The following is a 15,681-nucleotide window of genomic DNA, read 5'->3' on the forward strand; positions in this document are numbered from 1 at the left end:
ATGGCAAGTGAGAATGCCTTTACAAAGCACAATAAATATCTCAACATTTAATAATTTTAAATTACAATAAAACGGATTAAAAGTAACACATAAGTATAAAAACTAGGTAAGTATATCAATTTCGCATGGTTTACATTTCATTTTGGCAATAATAATATTAATAATGGGCATATCGCAAGTGCTGATATATGTGTTATAAAACCAAAACTAATAATACATTAACATAAACAATTTGTAAAATTGTTGATTAATTTTAACAGTATAGATGAGAACACAGACTGATAAGAAAATATCTATTTATTAACTTATTGTTGATATTTCACTGGTATTCTATCCAGCATCTTCAGAGCACAAAAAACAGTTTGTCACAGTTCGTGAGACAACAATCCAGTATAACAATGGGACTGGTCTGAACAATTGTAATGTACAACACAAAGGCTAAAGTCCTAATTAAGTGCCATCTATGTTGGGGGAGGGGGGAGAAGATATTAATTTGGTCTTAAGATGACTGCCTCCCAAATCTTTGGCAAATTGATCCTTTGTGCAGGGATATCTAAAGCATGGTCTGCTAGACCTGACTTGCCATGGCAATAGTGCTGGATGTATTTTTTATGTTCATTGAGGGCGGATGTCCACAGTAAGCTCAATCACACGAACAGGGCACTTCATTGACTCCTGGATTTGATAAAGGAGAGATTCTGTCCTTGGGTGAATAGATGAGAACTGCCAATTTCACATACAATTTAAATACAATGTGTAGTTGATGTTTATTAAGCACTCTTAGATATCTTTTCAGATGTGCCTTTAATGTATGGGATGGTGACAGTTTTGTTGTAGTCTTCTGTGGAGTATTTTGTCTATTTTATAGGGATTATAGCCATTGGCCAAGAAGGTGTGACATAAGTGAGTGAGTTCAGCAGCAAGAGCAATGTCATTGGAACAAATTGCTCTAGCTCTGTGGGTTATTGTTTTTTGGATACCATATTGTTGAGATGGATGATGGCGTGAATGTTTGTGTAAATGTTTCAAACTAGTCCCATTGTTATAGCAGATTGTTGTCTCTCATACTGTGACAAACTGTTTTTTGTGCTCTGAAGTGGCAGATAGAATACCAGTGAAATATCCACGATAAGTTAATAAACTGTTATTTTCTTATCCGTCTGTGTTCTTATCTATACCATTAAAATTAATCAACATGTACGACAAAACCTTCCTGCATGCAACACATGCACAAAGACTTATGAAAACATCCATGTGCATAGCAGGATTCAAACTGGCAGCCTCCTGGCTAGAGAGCAGATACACTAACTATTTAAGTCTGCCAGAGATTGGGCTGACAAACTTAAGCTGCAAGTCAGAAATGAACCATGTACACGAAGATGGTTTGATGTAAAATCATGTGTAAGACAATGGTCCTCATTAATAAAAGTAGTAATTAGACAGACTTAACTCAATTCTTTACTTTATGAAGAAGATCTTATACACCTAAATAAATCCAGCATACCTTCAGGACTCATAACTTGAATAACTGCCATAACAATTTGGTACAAAACTCAGCAATAAAAAAGACAAAAGCTATGAAAACAGGCAGGAACATGAAAAACCTCAACTTCTCATTCTTGATGGAATACTTATAGAAGAAAGTTAAAATTACAGCTATTTAGGTGCAATTTTAAGTGAATATTAAGCAAAGCTGGCATGGTGGGGAGCTAGCTTAATAACTTTATGTCAAATAAGGGAGAAATTAACAGCCAAAACACTAAACTTCTGTTTTGGGGAACACGAACAGGTTTCCCAAAACACTGTATACCATATATATTTGAACATTGTATACCATGCAGTGTTCAAACTAACTTATGTTAGTTTGAACACTGTTTGATTAAAAACAAGATGAGTAATCAAAAATTAGAGAATGGTTTGACAGTTCTGAGAAAAATTTAGGAGCCAAACTGCCATCTATGGCAAAATAATATTAAAATAAAGATATTGTTAGTATTCAATAATGTGTAAGCAGTACTAATTTAATGTGGTATATGATCACTTAACATTTATCATATATAAGAATTAAAATAATTGAGTGCTTTGTTCATGTTTGAAAAACAGATGACCAGCCACTCAAACAAATGCTTACAAATAAAACTGACAAATCAAGACCTATAAGAAGACTTCGACCTTGATGGATGTGATAATGACCCAGGATGGCTGATTGAACACTCCAAATCAAATGCAGCCTGTGACACACACACACACATGGAGAAATCTAGTGATGGCATCATTAGGAGGATGTGATCACTTGAACAGAATGAGAAAGGTAAGGTTAGAAAAGTTATTTGATGATGGGATGGCAGAAAACAGACTCAAATAAAGAGCAAGATTTAAGTCAGTTGATACAAATAGTCATGCAGATGAAGTAAACTGTTGATAAGAAGCTAGTGATAATATAAATTTAATCTCTCAGTTATCTGACAATTCATCTTACCTGCCAATTCAGTTATCTGGTATTCTATGTTTTTGAGGCACAATGATGTAACATTTAGAAAGTTTTTTACCTTGGGTATATATTATGTTAAAGATACCAAGCAAGTTTATAAGCTAGGTTTTTTAATCCTTTTTTCCAAGTAAGCAATAAGTCAAGTTTGTGGCTGCATGTAGTGCAACACTAGGCAACTCGTGGTAAAGGTGGAGCAAGCTCTGATCACTTTCCTTAGAATTTTCCCCTAATGCAAAGCACATTTCTGCAAGGAAATGTATGATGCTATGCATTAAGGTAATGGTCACTACCTATACCGGTTTCGACCTTTACTGAGGTTTCGTCATTGGCATTTTTTTAGGTCTGGCTCCCACTGACGAGACCGCAATAAAGGTCGAAACCAGTATGGATAGTGACCATTACCTTAATGCATAGCATCATACATTTCCACAAGGAAATGTGCTTTGCATTATGAGAAAATTCTAAGGAAAGTGATCAGATCTTGCTCCACCTTTACCACCAGTTGCACTACGTGTAGCCGCAAACTTGACTTACTTGTCTGTTTGCTTACTTGAAAAAAGGATTAAAAAACCTAGCTTATAAACTTGCTTGGTATCTTTAACAATGTAACATTTATTTTATTTTCATTTACGTATTTATTTTGATTTTACCACTGTACCGTGTGGTCATCCCATCCACTGAATTAGATGACTGAGTCAGCCATATAAATGAATGATATATGGATGTCAGATAATCACAAGATTACTATAGCAATTTATCTTACTGAAACTGATTTATTTCAATGAAGTGAATAAATTAATTTCAACAGCAGTTGTAGTTTGGTTTTATATTCAATTTTCTGTCTATTATATTTCTGGAACAGTTAATCTTCATACTATCTAGTTTACTGGCTAACTACTAGAACACAAACATTCTTTTCATATAAAATGTAAAAAATGTTTCATTGGTGAAAGCCCATATAGTTCCTATTACAAAAAATTCATATGCAAAATATTCAAATTCACAGCAACTGAATAAGGTTTTGTTATAAGAAAGACTTTTTTTTTGCCATATATGCATATATTTAAACCTTAAGCATTTATCAACTGATCGCTATAACACAAACACACTTACCCATGCTAAGTAGATTTTGCTAGCTGGAAAGAAGGTACAGATTGGAGTATGGAGCTCCTACTGACTTATTAAAATACTGATATTATTTTAAAAAAATAAAAAAGGAAGGAGTGTCTTAGGCGAATATTTATTTATTTTTTTGCATGCTGAGTAGGGTTTTGTATAATTTTTTGAGCCCTGTGTACGAGCACAAATATTTCGGATTTATGCAAACAAGATGCATTCGTTGAATAAGGCTTTATTGCAAGAAAGTTTTCTCTCTCTCCCTTTAATGTTCTTTTTTCTTTCATGTTATTGAGGGAAAAAAATAAATAAATCAAAAAATAAAAAATGAAATATTACAATGGCAAGCAAGTGTCCAAAAGACACACCCAATCTATCAGAAGAGAATTATTTTGATTGTGACTTAAATTTCAAAACAAATATAGAATTTGTAAATAAGAATATAGAAAATTAGTAAAATTAATGTGTCTGAACAAGTAACAGAGAGTTAGAGAAGTGATGAATGGCTAAATAACAGATTGCCAGAAAAGCAAAATGAATTTTTTTTTCTTTATGTATAAACAAAGAAATGGAAAAAAAAAAAAAAAAAAAAGCTTTTCAAGAACATCAAATGAAAGTAGTCATTATATGCATATTTTTTTACAGCATTTCCATTAAGACAATGCTGTATTCATAACCCCAAATTTATTATCAAAATGTAGCAACAGAAATTCAGTATATTTGAGAGACGGCATTTAAAATGCATGCACTGACATTTCCTTTTCTCGTTTCTTTCAATGTTACATGGTGATCAGCATTCATTATAAAAAATTATGAACACAACTATCACTTTGGAGTAAATAATAACTTGAAATTAAAATAACTAATCTACATTTAAAAAGTCATCTCAACAATATGCAGAAAGAGGCATGAGCTGCATAATCACTGATTACAGTGGGCTACAGTATTACTGTTTAAGTAAACTGTTGACCATAGCAGGTTTCTATGTCCAATATCTGGTTAGTTTGTGCTTGGCTTTTGGTAATGATCTACAAACTTGTTCTTTTATAATCCTTGCTGCCAGATGTTAGGCGAGTTTCAGGTGGGTCATCCATATCCCTGGGGCTCTTAGGCTATCATTCATGTTGAGGCTGGGGTGATGGATTAGTATCTCAAATCTGGATAAGAATGAATTTTTCATATTCAAGTTTTTTTTTTTTTTTTTAATGATGTAATGTATTTGAAAATTACATGTTACTTTATCAAAGATAAAATTATTAATTAAAAAATTACCTCAGATTTTAAGCACCAACCAACATTCTTTCAAAAGCATTTATAACAAAGTAACTAAATGTGTGATTTATAAAAAGTTACCTCATAGCATTCTTTTGAAATTTCAGCAACAGCACAACATAATGTTCGTAAACCTAAAAATCAAAACGTTTATAATTTTAGAGATGTTCATAAATATTAAATAGGTGTTAAAACAACTCTTCAACATTTAGAAAGAGTTAAACCACATTACTTTAAGGGATGTGCAACATGGGGCCTAAGGGTAAATTTGGATGACTGAAAATTTTCACGTAGCTCAAAAAGCTGCACAATATTTTATTTTTCCATAATTTTCTCAGAAAAAATGGTTTGCTTTGCCAAAAAAACTTACGAGAAGCTATAAATCCAATATCACATTAGTGCTTGTGGTGGAGGGGAACGCAATTAAGAAAAAAGGAATGATTCAATGTTTTTCTGACACAGGTTGAGACCGTAATCCTCAAGAAACATTATGTAAAAAGGGATGCTCCAGAGATGCAAATAAAATGAAGGTGGGGAATCTAGGTCTACAGATTTGAAGCTAGACTACAAATAGATGCTGACCAGCAGCTATTTGCATTTTCGCATTCTTATAGGAAGCAAAAAGAATTGAAGTCAGTTTCGTAAAAATATTTATTATATATATATATATATATATATATATATATTTCAAAAAATAGATTTAATGACTCCAAGACCGAGATAACATATAAAGATTTTAATGATAAATACTACTAGTTTCGGCATATAGCAGCCTTCTTCAGGTATTTATAAAGGAAAGGAATACTAATAAACATTGAATTATTTAAACAAACTGGAAATTACAGGTACAAATTGCCTCACATAATCGATACATAAAAACGTTGTATTTTTCAAGTTGTTCCAACTGGCGTGCCGTTGTTTGTTGCAATTGTGCGTGCAAGTTCACGTGAACGCCAATATTGAATAACTGCAGCATGGCTATCTGGGATGTTATAACTTAAATTATTATTTAAGTGGACCGGGTTCAGTAGGATTTCCCTTGATTCTACGATTTTTATGGGATATTGATTGCAATATCCCATACTTTGGTCAAACTAACAAATCTATTGACCAACACATAGAAGAGCATAAGAGAGACATCTCATACAAAAGATCTCATGCAACTGCATTATCCAGTCATGTTCTTTTTTCAAATAATCCTAATGATGACCAACAAAGCCACTCTGTATGCTGGAATAGATCAGAAAATATTTTTCGCTGTGAAGATGAGTTTGAAAGAAAAATCGTAGAATCAAGGGAAATCCTACTGAACCCGGTCCACTTAAATAATAATTTAAGTTATAACATCCCAGATAGCCATGCTGCAGTTATTCAATATTGGCGTTCACGTGAACTTGCACGCACAATTGCAACAAACAATGGCACGCCAGTTGGAACAACTTGAAAAATACAACGTTTTTATGTATCGATTATGTGAGGCAATTTGTACCTGTAATTTCCAGTTTGTTTAAATAATTCAATGTTTATTAGAATTCCTTTCCTTTATAAATACCTGAAGAAGGCTGCTATATGCTGAAACTAGTAGTATTTATCATTAAAATCTTTATATGTTATCTCGGTCTTGGAGTCATGAAATCTATTTTTTGAAATGTATAACAACCGAGTAAAAACTAATCGCCACATATATATATATATATATATATATATATATATATATATATAAATTTAAGAGGGAGCTAAATTAACCAGACTTCCCACTTATGGATAACATCAAGAAGTTGTAACTTCTTAGAATTAAATTTGGGTAGGACAGAATTTAATATCATATTCAAAAGACAATTGAAAGAAAGTGTTAAACATAATCAAAGTTCAGTAGCTTTCAGAGATGAAATATAAATGAAAACACAAGTATTATTTGACAAAAAAATTAAAACAGTTTGAACACAAGAACCAAACCTTGAATATTCAGTAGCACACCCTGGAGAAAACATTAATGTAATCAACCAGAGAGACATTGTGGTGAGGTTGCAAGGATAAAAAAAAATCAGAACTCAATGGTGGGCAAAGGAAATTAATGAATCCAACATGGAAAAGAAGAAAGCATGTTGAAAGTTCCTGGCATGCAAGTCGGCTTGTGCTATGTGGAATACGGACAAAAATCCAACAAAGTGAAGCAATGTGTACAACTAGACAAATAAAACTCACGGGAAGACTTTAGAAAGAAAATAAATATTAGGAAGGTGGAAAAATATTCTGGAGGCTATTGAATAGGATTAGAAATGGAAGGAAGTGTAAAAGGAATCAGAGATGAAAGATTATATGAAACTGATGAAGATATTCTAGATGTCTAGAGTGCTACCTGAAATAAACAGTGAGACCAACTGTATTGGTAAATACAGATAAAAAACATTCAAGAGGAATGCAATCACAAGTACCAACAACTGAAGTAGAAAATGCCATCAGAAACCTGAAATGTAGAAAGGAAACTAGAGTAAATGATATCTGACTAGAAACAATCAAATATGAAGGTATAAAAAGTTTTAAAGTAGCTTTGCAGGCATTCTGAACTATGCAGTGTAGCTGCATAGTTCACAAGGCCTGGCCAGAGGGCTGAATTCTAGACGATTGGAGTAGAGCTCTAATAATACCCATCTAAAAAAGGAAATAAAACTGAATGTGAGACTTCATAAAGGAATTTTCCTACCGAGTGCAAGATTTATGCAAGTATTCATGAGAAAAGGTTAAGGCATGTTAAGGAAAGGAAGCTTGGAGTAGAATAAGTTGGGTTCAGGCCAAATAGAGGTTGTTTATTTAATGCAAACAGTTCAGAAAATATGAGAATATAGCAATGACCTCATTTCTGTGGATCTGGAAAAAGGCATGTGACAAGGTGCCAAGATAAAAGCTGTTCAAATCGCTCCAGCACTAGGGTGTAAATTGGATATTATATTGAGCAATGCATAGTCTATATTTGAGTTGTAAGTCAAGTTAGAATTGGAGGTAAAAGAAGATGGTTTGATGTTAAAGTAAGAATAAGACAGCAGCATAAATCATCTTCACTTTTATCCGTCATTTTTATTAATTACCTTATGAAGGAAAGTAACATTAAATCTGATTGCAAAATTGGAGATGTTAATCTTATTTCTTGACTTCATGCAGATGATGTTATATTCCAAAATAAATACAACAGTCTCCAGTATTCCTTAACTAAACTGAATAACTAATGCAACAAATCCAGTATGAAAATCAGTAATAAAAAGAAGAACATGAAATAGGCAGAAACAGTGAAAACATCAACTGCATCTGATTGCAAAATTGGAGATGTTAATCTTATTTCTTGATTTCATGCAGATGATGTTATATTCCAAAATGAATCCAACAGTCTCCAGTATTCCTTAACTAAACTGAATAACTAATGCAACAAATCCAGTATGAAAATCAGTAATAAAAAGAAGAACATGAAATAGGCAGAAACAGTGAAAATCAACTGCATCTTCAATGGAGAATTTATAGAACAAGTAAAGCATTTTGCTAAGTAGGTAGCTTTAGTGAAGATGGCAAATTAAACATGAAAACAGACAATAGAATTAGCAAGGATGGTACAGAAGGAAGTCAACAGAAAAAGAAAAAAAAAAAAAAAAAAAAAATATATATATATATATATATATATAGAATAAGAAAGAAATTACTCAAAACACTAAATCAACTGTATTGGTTTCGACACTGTTGAAACCAATTTTAACGTAAGATCTAAGAGATGGGTTAGAAGTAAAACACTTAATCAAAGACTGGAGACCACAGATACGAGAATTCTGAGAAAGATTACAGAAATGAATAGAAGGCATAAATGGCCGCATCGTATTAAAAATAAGGATGTTAGGAAAGAACTAGACGTAGTAAGCATTCAGGAATATGTTAGCAGAGCCAATCTCAGATGGTATGGTCACTTAAACTGAATGGAAGAGGAAAGGTTAGTAAGAGAAGTATTCTTAGAAGACAGTAATATGAGATTTGATAATATTGGAGTCTTGACAGATAACAGTTTAATTTGGAGGAAACTGTAGATATGGAGTTAGTAATTATGTAACTTTTTCATGTCACACTATTACAATATCCTGTAAACTTTCTGAAGGTACATTTGATGATGTTTTTATGAGTACCACTGCAATGTTTAGAATAAGCAACTATACAGGTGAGGGATGATATTTTAAGAATAAAAAAGGACACCAAGGTTTTGAAATCTGAGAGGGAAAAGCTAGGGATCTGTGTCAGCACAAAAAGAAATATCTAATCTTGTCTAAATATCAGAGAACTGATATTTAAAGCATTTCTTTCTTTCTTTCTCCCTGGAGAAAAATTAGAAATGCTTTGAAAGCAGTGATGTTGTGATCATCCCAGTGAAGAATAGTAAGATCAATGTTTAAGTAATGCAAGGATCTCTGAAGAGAAGGAATGGAGTTTACCAGGATCAGCAAAACACTGAATAGAGAATATAATTTATGTACTTGAGGAAGAGAATGGGGAAAAGTACAGATTCCAGGAATAACCAGTACTGGTAAGGAAATCTGAAGAGATGAAGCTATTCACCATGGCATGCAAAGAACAACTGAAGATAAAGCAGGTTTATCTTCAGTCATTTATCCTTCACTGAAACGGGGGGGGGTCAGCACCTCAGCACCAAATCCGATGTGGCTTGGAAATGTGAAATGCTGCCATATGAATATCTTTCTCTAAAAATTAATTCTGGTGGTTGTTTTTTTTTTTCCTCTCTCTCTCTCTGTGTTGTGTGTTACTATTTTCTTCATCATACCATTGATATGGCATGTTCAATGGAGTTCCTATTCACAGTAAGTATTTATTTTCCTCCTAGGAACATGTATATATATTTTGAGGATAATATTAATGAAACAGTGGGATCTAAATCCATCCTGTAGCAAACAACTATCCATTTGACACCAAATCCAGTGGTAATTAAGACAAGCAATAACTGAAAATTAAAAGATAGAATGAAATTAATCATACTATTTGAAAAGCAATTACAGTGTGCTTTTAATAAAATGTTGCTATAGTGCAAGCAGTTAACAATGATGATGTAATTATTATATACCTCTTCAATAATTTGGAAAACAGAAAGACCAAAAAGTATGTAGAAAATAATGCCAAATTTTCTTCAATAACGTACAGTCATACCCCGACTTATGCTACCCTGACTTACGCGAATCCGGAGTTACGCGGCTTCTTTTATGTATGTATTTCTGTCCCACTTCACGCCTCACCACTAGTCGTATCTTTCCAGCGCCTGCCGCATTCGCCAGTGTCGCACATGCTGTGAACAGCATGTGCGACACTGGCATGGTCTCCATTCATACACAATTTTTATAGTCTACAAACCTTGCAATTGTTTAATGTTGTGTTCTTGATAAAAATTTTATCACATAAAAAATAATAATGTCATCCAAAAGAAGCAAGTCCGATTCTTCCACAGCTAGCAAGAAAAGAAAAACATTCACTTTGGAAACAAAACTGAACATTAAGGATTTTGAAGGCAGGATGAAAATTTGTGAGCTAGCAAAGAAGTTCGATCTACAGAAATCCACAGTAAGAACAATCATATAAAAGAAAGGTTTACAGATTTTGGAGGACATAGATTCTAACGAGGAACAAATTGTAGCCACAAGGCAAGGAATAAAAAAATCACTGGCTTGCTATGAAGAAATTTTGTGTGACAAGAAAAAGACATCATGCCGTCAGACGAATCTATTAGATTTTATGAAACCAATGACACCGAAATAACTTTCTTTTTTTTTTATGTACGAAAAACTACAATTATGATTATATTTCTTAAAAAATATAAGTGTTTTTGAAAACCTCTGGTCTCCCAATTAACTAATATTTTGTATGTTTGTATACATAAATTACATGCCAAATTATAACCCGAGTTATGTGAATTCAAGTTACGCGCTTTTTGTTGGTCCCACCTATCGCGTAACTTCGGGGTATGACTGTATTACAAAACACTATGTGGAAGTTCTACAAGTAGGCGAATCTTTTATTTAATGTAAATAAATCAACAAAAGTATAGATTAATACTTTTGCTGATTAATATATCTGCCAAACCTTAGAATACTGTTTTCTTAGTAGCAAAGAAGTTCCATGGATGGAAAGAACTGGGTGCATATTACATGGTTTTATGTGAGAAATCTTTTTACGTTTTAAAATTGAAGGTGAGTTGACAGCACTCATATGGAGGCGGGCTTTCCATATCCATTGATATGGAAAACTCACCTTCAATTTTTCAACTGCAAAGTATGCAAACAAAAAATTGTTTCAAAAGTAATACTGCCACTGTATATGTTGATATATATCACTATTCTTTTTTTGAGTAGTTATGACTTTCAAATGAGAAATCATAGCTAGCAAGAGTACAATGGCATGCTTTGTCTTCCTCCTTTTGTAAATGAATTGCCAGCTTTCTTTCCAGTTGTTAACCATGTGCAATGGAGAAAGGTGTTCTCTCTTAATATTTTCCTGTTAATGCAGGTGTTCCTCAGAGTACTGTCCGACCACATAAGAGAGAACTGTCGTTGGCAGACTGCCAAGAAGAGTCTCATGTTGAAGGGGAGAAAGGCGATGCATGAATTGGTCGCCAACACGCAAAATCACATGCTTTATACGTAAAATTTTCCAACTGTTATACAAGCAAAACAGTTACCACTTTAAAAACTACAATGATCATAAAAGAGAAGTTAATTTTCCGACGTGTAATAATAAACAACTCATCCCACAATATGGATTGATTACCCTACTAGCGGAATGGATTCTCCTGCTTCTGACATGCGCAGAAGTGTCAAAGGGTCTCGCATTTGTGAGCATACATTAACACTGTTATTTCACCCATGCGCTCTTTATATATATATGTATGCATAAATGACTTGCTCTCACTGACCTTAAATCTTATTCATTGCTTTACTGATGACAGTACTCTTCACTCATCATATTCATATGACAAACCTTGAAGAGTTCAGACATCTCAAGCTTCATTATATAATGAAACCTGTGGAGTATTCATAACTATACATTCACTTGTATACCACAGTAATTAAATAATACGTAGATATTTCATCTTAAGTATGATAAGACATCACCAGTACAGTTATTAAAAACAATACTAGGAATTACATTCAAAGGAACAGTTAGTGCAAATGCTTACATTGGAATCCCTCTATACATAGAGCAGTGTGTTTGAGGAACCCCCCCCCCCCCAAAAAAATGGCTGTAATTAAAATTAAATTAAATCTGATAAACTTATTTTACAATTGAGGATAATGATTTCCCAGACTTTTGGAATAGTGAGACAGTCATTATGATTCAGATTGGGTCTGTGACGTAGGGCTTTCTTGATATAATCGCTCATGATTAAACATGAGCACTCTGAACCATAATGACCGTCTCACTATCCCAAAAGTCGGGGAAATCATTATCCTCAATTGTATAAAATAATTTATTAGATATATTTTAATTTAATTTTAATTACAGCCGAATTAAGTTCCCTACCCCCCCCCCCCTTAAACATGCTACTGTAAGCATAGAGGGATTCCAATGTAAGCATGTGCACTAACTGTTCCTTTGAACGTAATTCCTAGTATTGTTTGTAATAACTGTACTGATGATGTCTTAAAATACTTAAGACGAAATATCTACATATTATTAAAATTTAATTACTGTGGTATACGTGTGAATGTATGGTTATCTCAAGCTTCAAGATTATCTATGATAAGTGCCCTTGATTTCCAAACCATCCTTCATCAGGGCGACAACAACCTAGTCACCTTCAATGCCTTCTTAACAGTTTGCCAGGTTTCTTGCAAAAAAAGAACTTAGTTCTTCTCAGAGATCTTGCTTCTTCAACTGAATCTTACTCCTAGCCTTTCCTGGAATAATGAGATAACTTCTATAACATATTCCAAAAAACATGGCATTCTCTTTCACTTGAAATGCGACTTCCCTTCTATCCAGTTGCTTGCTCTCTACAAATCTGCAATGTGCTCAATCTAAGAATACTGATCTCAGATTTGGTACAATGCACTAACACTTCTCTAAAAATTCTTGAGTCATCAGTTCAGAAGAGAGTGATTCAACTGACTGATGAACTCTCTCTCTCTCTCTCCAGCCACTCTCTCATAGATTGTCTGTTTCTGCATTTTGTCTCTTCTGTAAACATTTCCATGGGCGTGATGTTTCTGCTACACATACAGGAATATGAGCAAAAGCTGCCCAACATCCTTTTACAGTTGAACTACCGACTCATCAAACCTGCCACTCCCAGTCATCTTTTATTTCATCTACCTCAGTTCTGTGGAATGCCCTTCTCCATGAAGCATTTCCAAAAGATTATGACCTCTAGCTCTTTAAGAAGAATATCAACAGATTTCTTTGCTCATGATCCCAGCTATCACACACTATTTTATACAAGCCATGTGGCCTCTCGCATGTGGGAATGATAAAAACTTTCATAGATGTCGATTTTAACTGACCACTGCCATTCCTCTGTTTTCTTCTAATCAGGTAAGGACTACAGCAACAACAGTTCAAAATCTATACCGGGGTGACCAAATATTCATCCTTTTGGAGTCAAAATACTTCCATTAAGACTTAGAAGAGCCGCAACCTTTGACCGATGTGATGGGAGTAAGTGAGCGTGCACATGGCGAGGTTGTAAGAACTGCTTTGACTAATTACACACCTAATTTTAAGGAGGGAGCTTACTAAGAAAATACATACAAGGAAGGCCTCTACTAGTAAATAAGTAACTAAAATGATTGTGTTTCGACTTTAAAATTATTCTAATAGTTCAAAGTAAACTTCATTTAACATTAATTTAATTTGAAACATTGTTTCAAATTAAACTTTTTTTTTATTCTAGCAATTTTTATTAACCCTGTTTTTCTCTCTCTGTTTTTTCATTTTATTCCTCTTTTTTGTCTCCTCTTCTCTATATGTTTATTTTTTCCTGGTTAATCGTGAAGAGTCACGTTGTCGTTACCCCTGATCTATACAGTATAATTTCAAACATATCGAACCTATGTGTATATTTTGGTTCTTTCAAGCATCCCCCCCCCAATACTGTTTATCCCCAATGAGCACAATCCAGTTTTTCAAAAAGCACATGTTAAGAGAGTGCTTTACCACTTTCCCCTTAATCACTTGGGAACACAATGACCCTGCTGTGTTATAAGCCTTGTGATTTCATATGAGTGGGACAGTATTAACCAAAAAAAGAGTGTCTCTAACTCAGTTGGTACTGATGATGCCTTTTGGTTGGAAACACTTGGGTGTTTCCAACCAAAATGCAAAGAACCTTCATCAGAGCTTTTCAAGTGAAGATGAGTTTTCCAGTCTTATACAACGGTGGCAGAGTTTGCTTCCTGCTCTCCCCCACAAAAAAAAAAAAAAAAAAGAAAGTTTTTCAACCCACTAAACAGTTAACTCTGCCAGAATAAAACATACAATTTACAGACACAATAGACAACGCAGATGATTAAACACTCTATCATAAGCAGTAACCAGGGTTCTAAGACACCAAGTTAACTGTGACAGGCTATTGAGCCTCACACAAAAAAGGAAGACAGGATGAGAATGTAACTAAACTACATTTTTGGTTTAAACATGGTTAGAGATGGAATTTGAAATAGTTTATTAATTACTCAACCAGTTTTGATCCATGTTTCACATTATTAGGAGAAATAAATGAATAAATTAGACAATCAAAAAATAAAAATTCGATTAATTATTATTATTATTTGACACCTCCAGGGAGTCCAAGGACTCATCGAGGGAGAGCACCAGCTCTACAACTCTGTCTCCATTATTCAATTACCAACTGACTGCAACTACACCAACGCCATCTACCAACCACCACCACTGGTTTTCAACAGACAATCACAAACATCCATGCCCACGGCGAGATTCGAACCCACAGCCTTTTGGCTGGAGAGCAGAAACTCTATCCACTCGGCCAACCAGACCGGCTCATTTACATACAGATAATATTCACAATGAAATTCACAAAACTAGTTGAGTAATTAATAAACTATTTCAAATTCCAGCTGTTTTATGCAGTGTGAATACCAGCAAACACCATTATATCGTAGTCAATTTTCTACACACCAGAAACAGAAAAAAAAGACAATAACAAGAGACAGCAACCACAGTGGTAAAAATAATAAATACGAGGTATGTTAGAAACTGCCCTGAGATAACTCATGCTATACTACTTCTGCTTTATTAGAAATAAGTAACTTTGTTGATTACACAATAATACTTCACTTGTTAGGAATAAACTAACTTTTTTAAAAAATTAACTTAAATTTCATTACATACCACTACTTGCAAATTCTTTTAAATGACTTAATGTTATATCTTTATACTGTTGATGTTCACCAAGTCTTTCATAGATGACAGAGTCCTATAAGAAATATATTGTAAATATTATACTGAAGAAAGTTAAATGAAACTGCAGTTGAGTGCACACATACAAAATATCGATCAATTGACAATTTTTTAATTGTTTAGAAGAGATCATTTTAAGATGTTCATCTTAAGAGGTTCACAGATGACTATGACAACTCAAAACGATTAAGTTTATCACTATGGGTATCTTAAGGGCATCGCTAGAACACCAGAAGTGATCCCCACTTCTGGTTTTCTGCATTCTTGGCTGAAACTAAACCAATAATTAAAAATAAAAATAAAAAAAGTACAAGAAAAATCAGATCTAGAAATTATTACATACAATCATTAAA

At 33.6% G+C, this 15,681-nt stretch overlaps 1 protein-coding gene across 1 annotated transcript in view; it reads right to left on the reverse strand.

The window, feature by feature from the left end:
- ATP8A (ATPase phospholipid transporting 8A1) overlaps nt 1-15,681 on the reverse strand; it is a 1,088,708-nt gene that overhangs the window by 554,849 nt on the left and 518,178 nt on the right. The window contains exons 20-21 of the mRNA XM_090406292.1: nt 15,260-15,344; nt 4,961-5,013 (exon numbers count right to left, since the gene is read on the reverse strand). Coding sequence (XP_090262418.1) covers nt 4,961-5,013; nt 15,260-15,344 — 138 coding nt within the window. The remainder of the gene's footprint in view (nt 1-4,960; nt 5,014-15,259; nt 15,345-15,681) is intronic.

The sequence above is a fragment of the Typopeltis vanoorti genome, chromosome 16, assembly GCF_054136105.1.
Source record: "Typopeltis vanoorti isolate ZY-2024b chromosome 16, IOZ_Tvanoo_1.0, whole genome shotgun sequence".
Taxonomy (NCBI): Eukaryota; Metazoa; Arthropoda; class Arachnida; order Uropygi; family Thelyphonidae; genus Typopeltis; species Typopeltis vanoorti.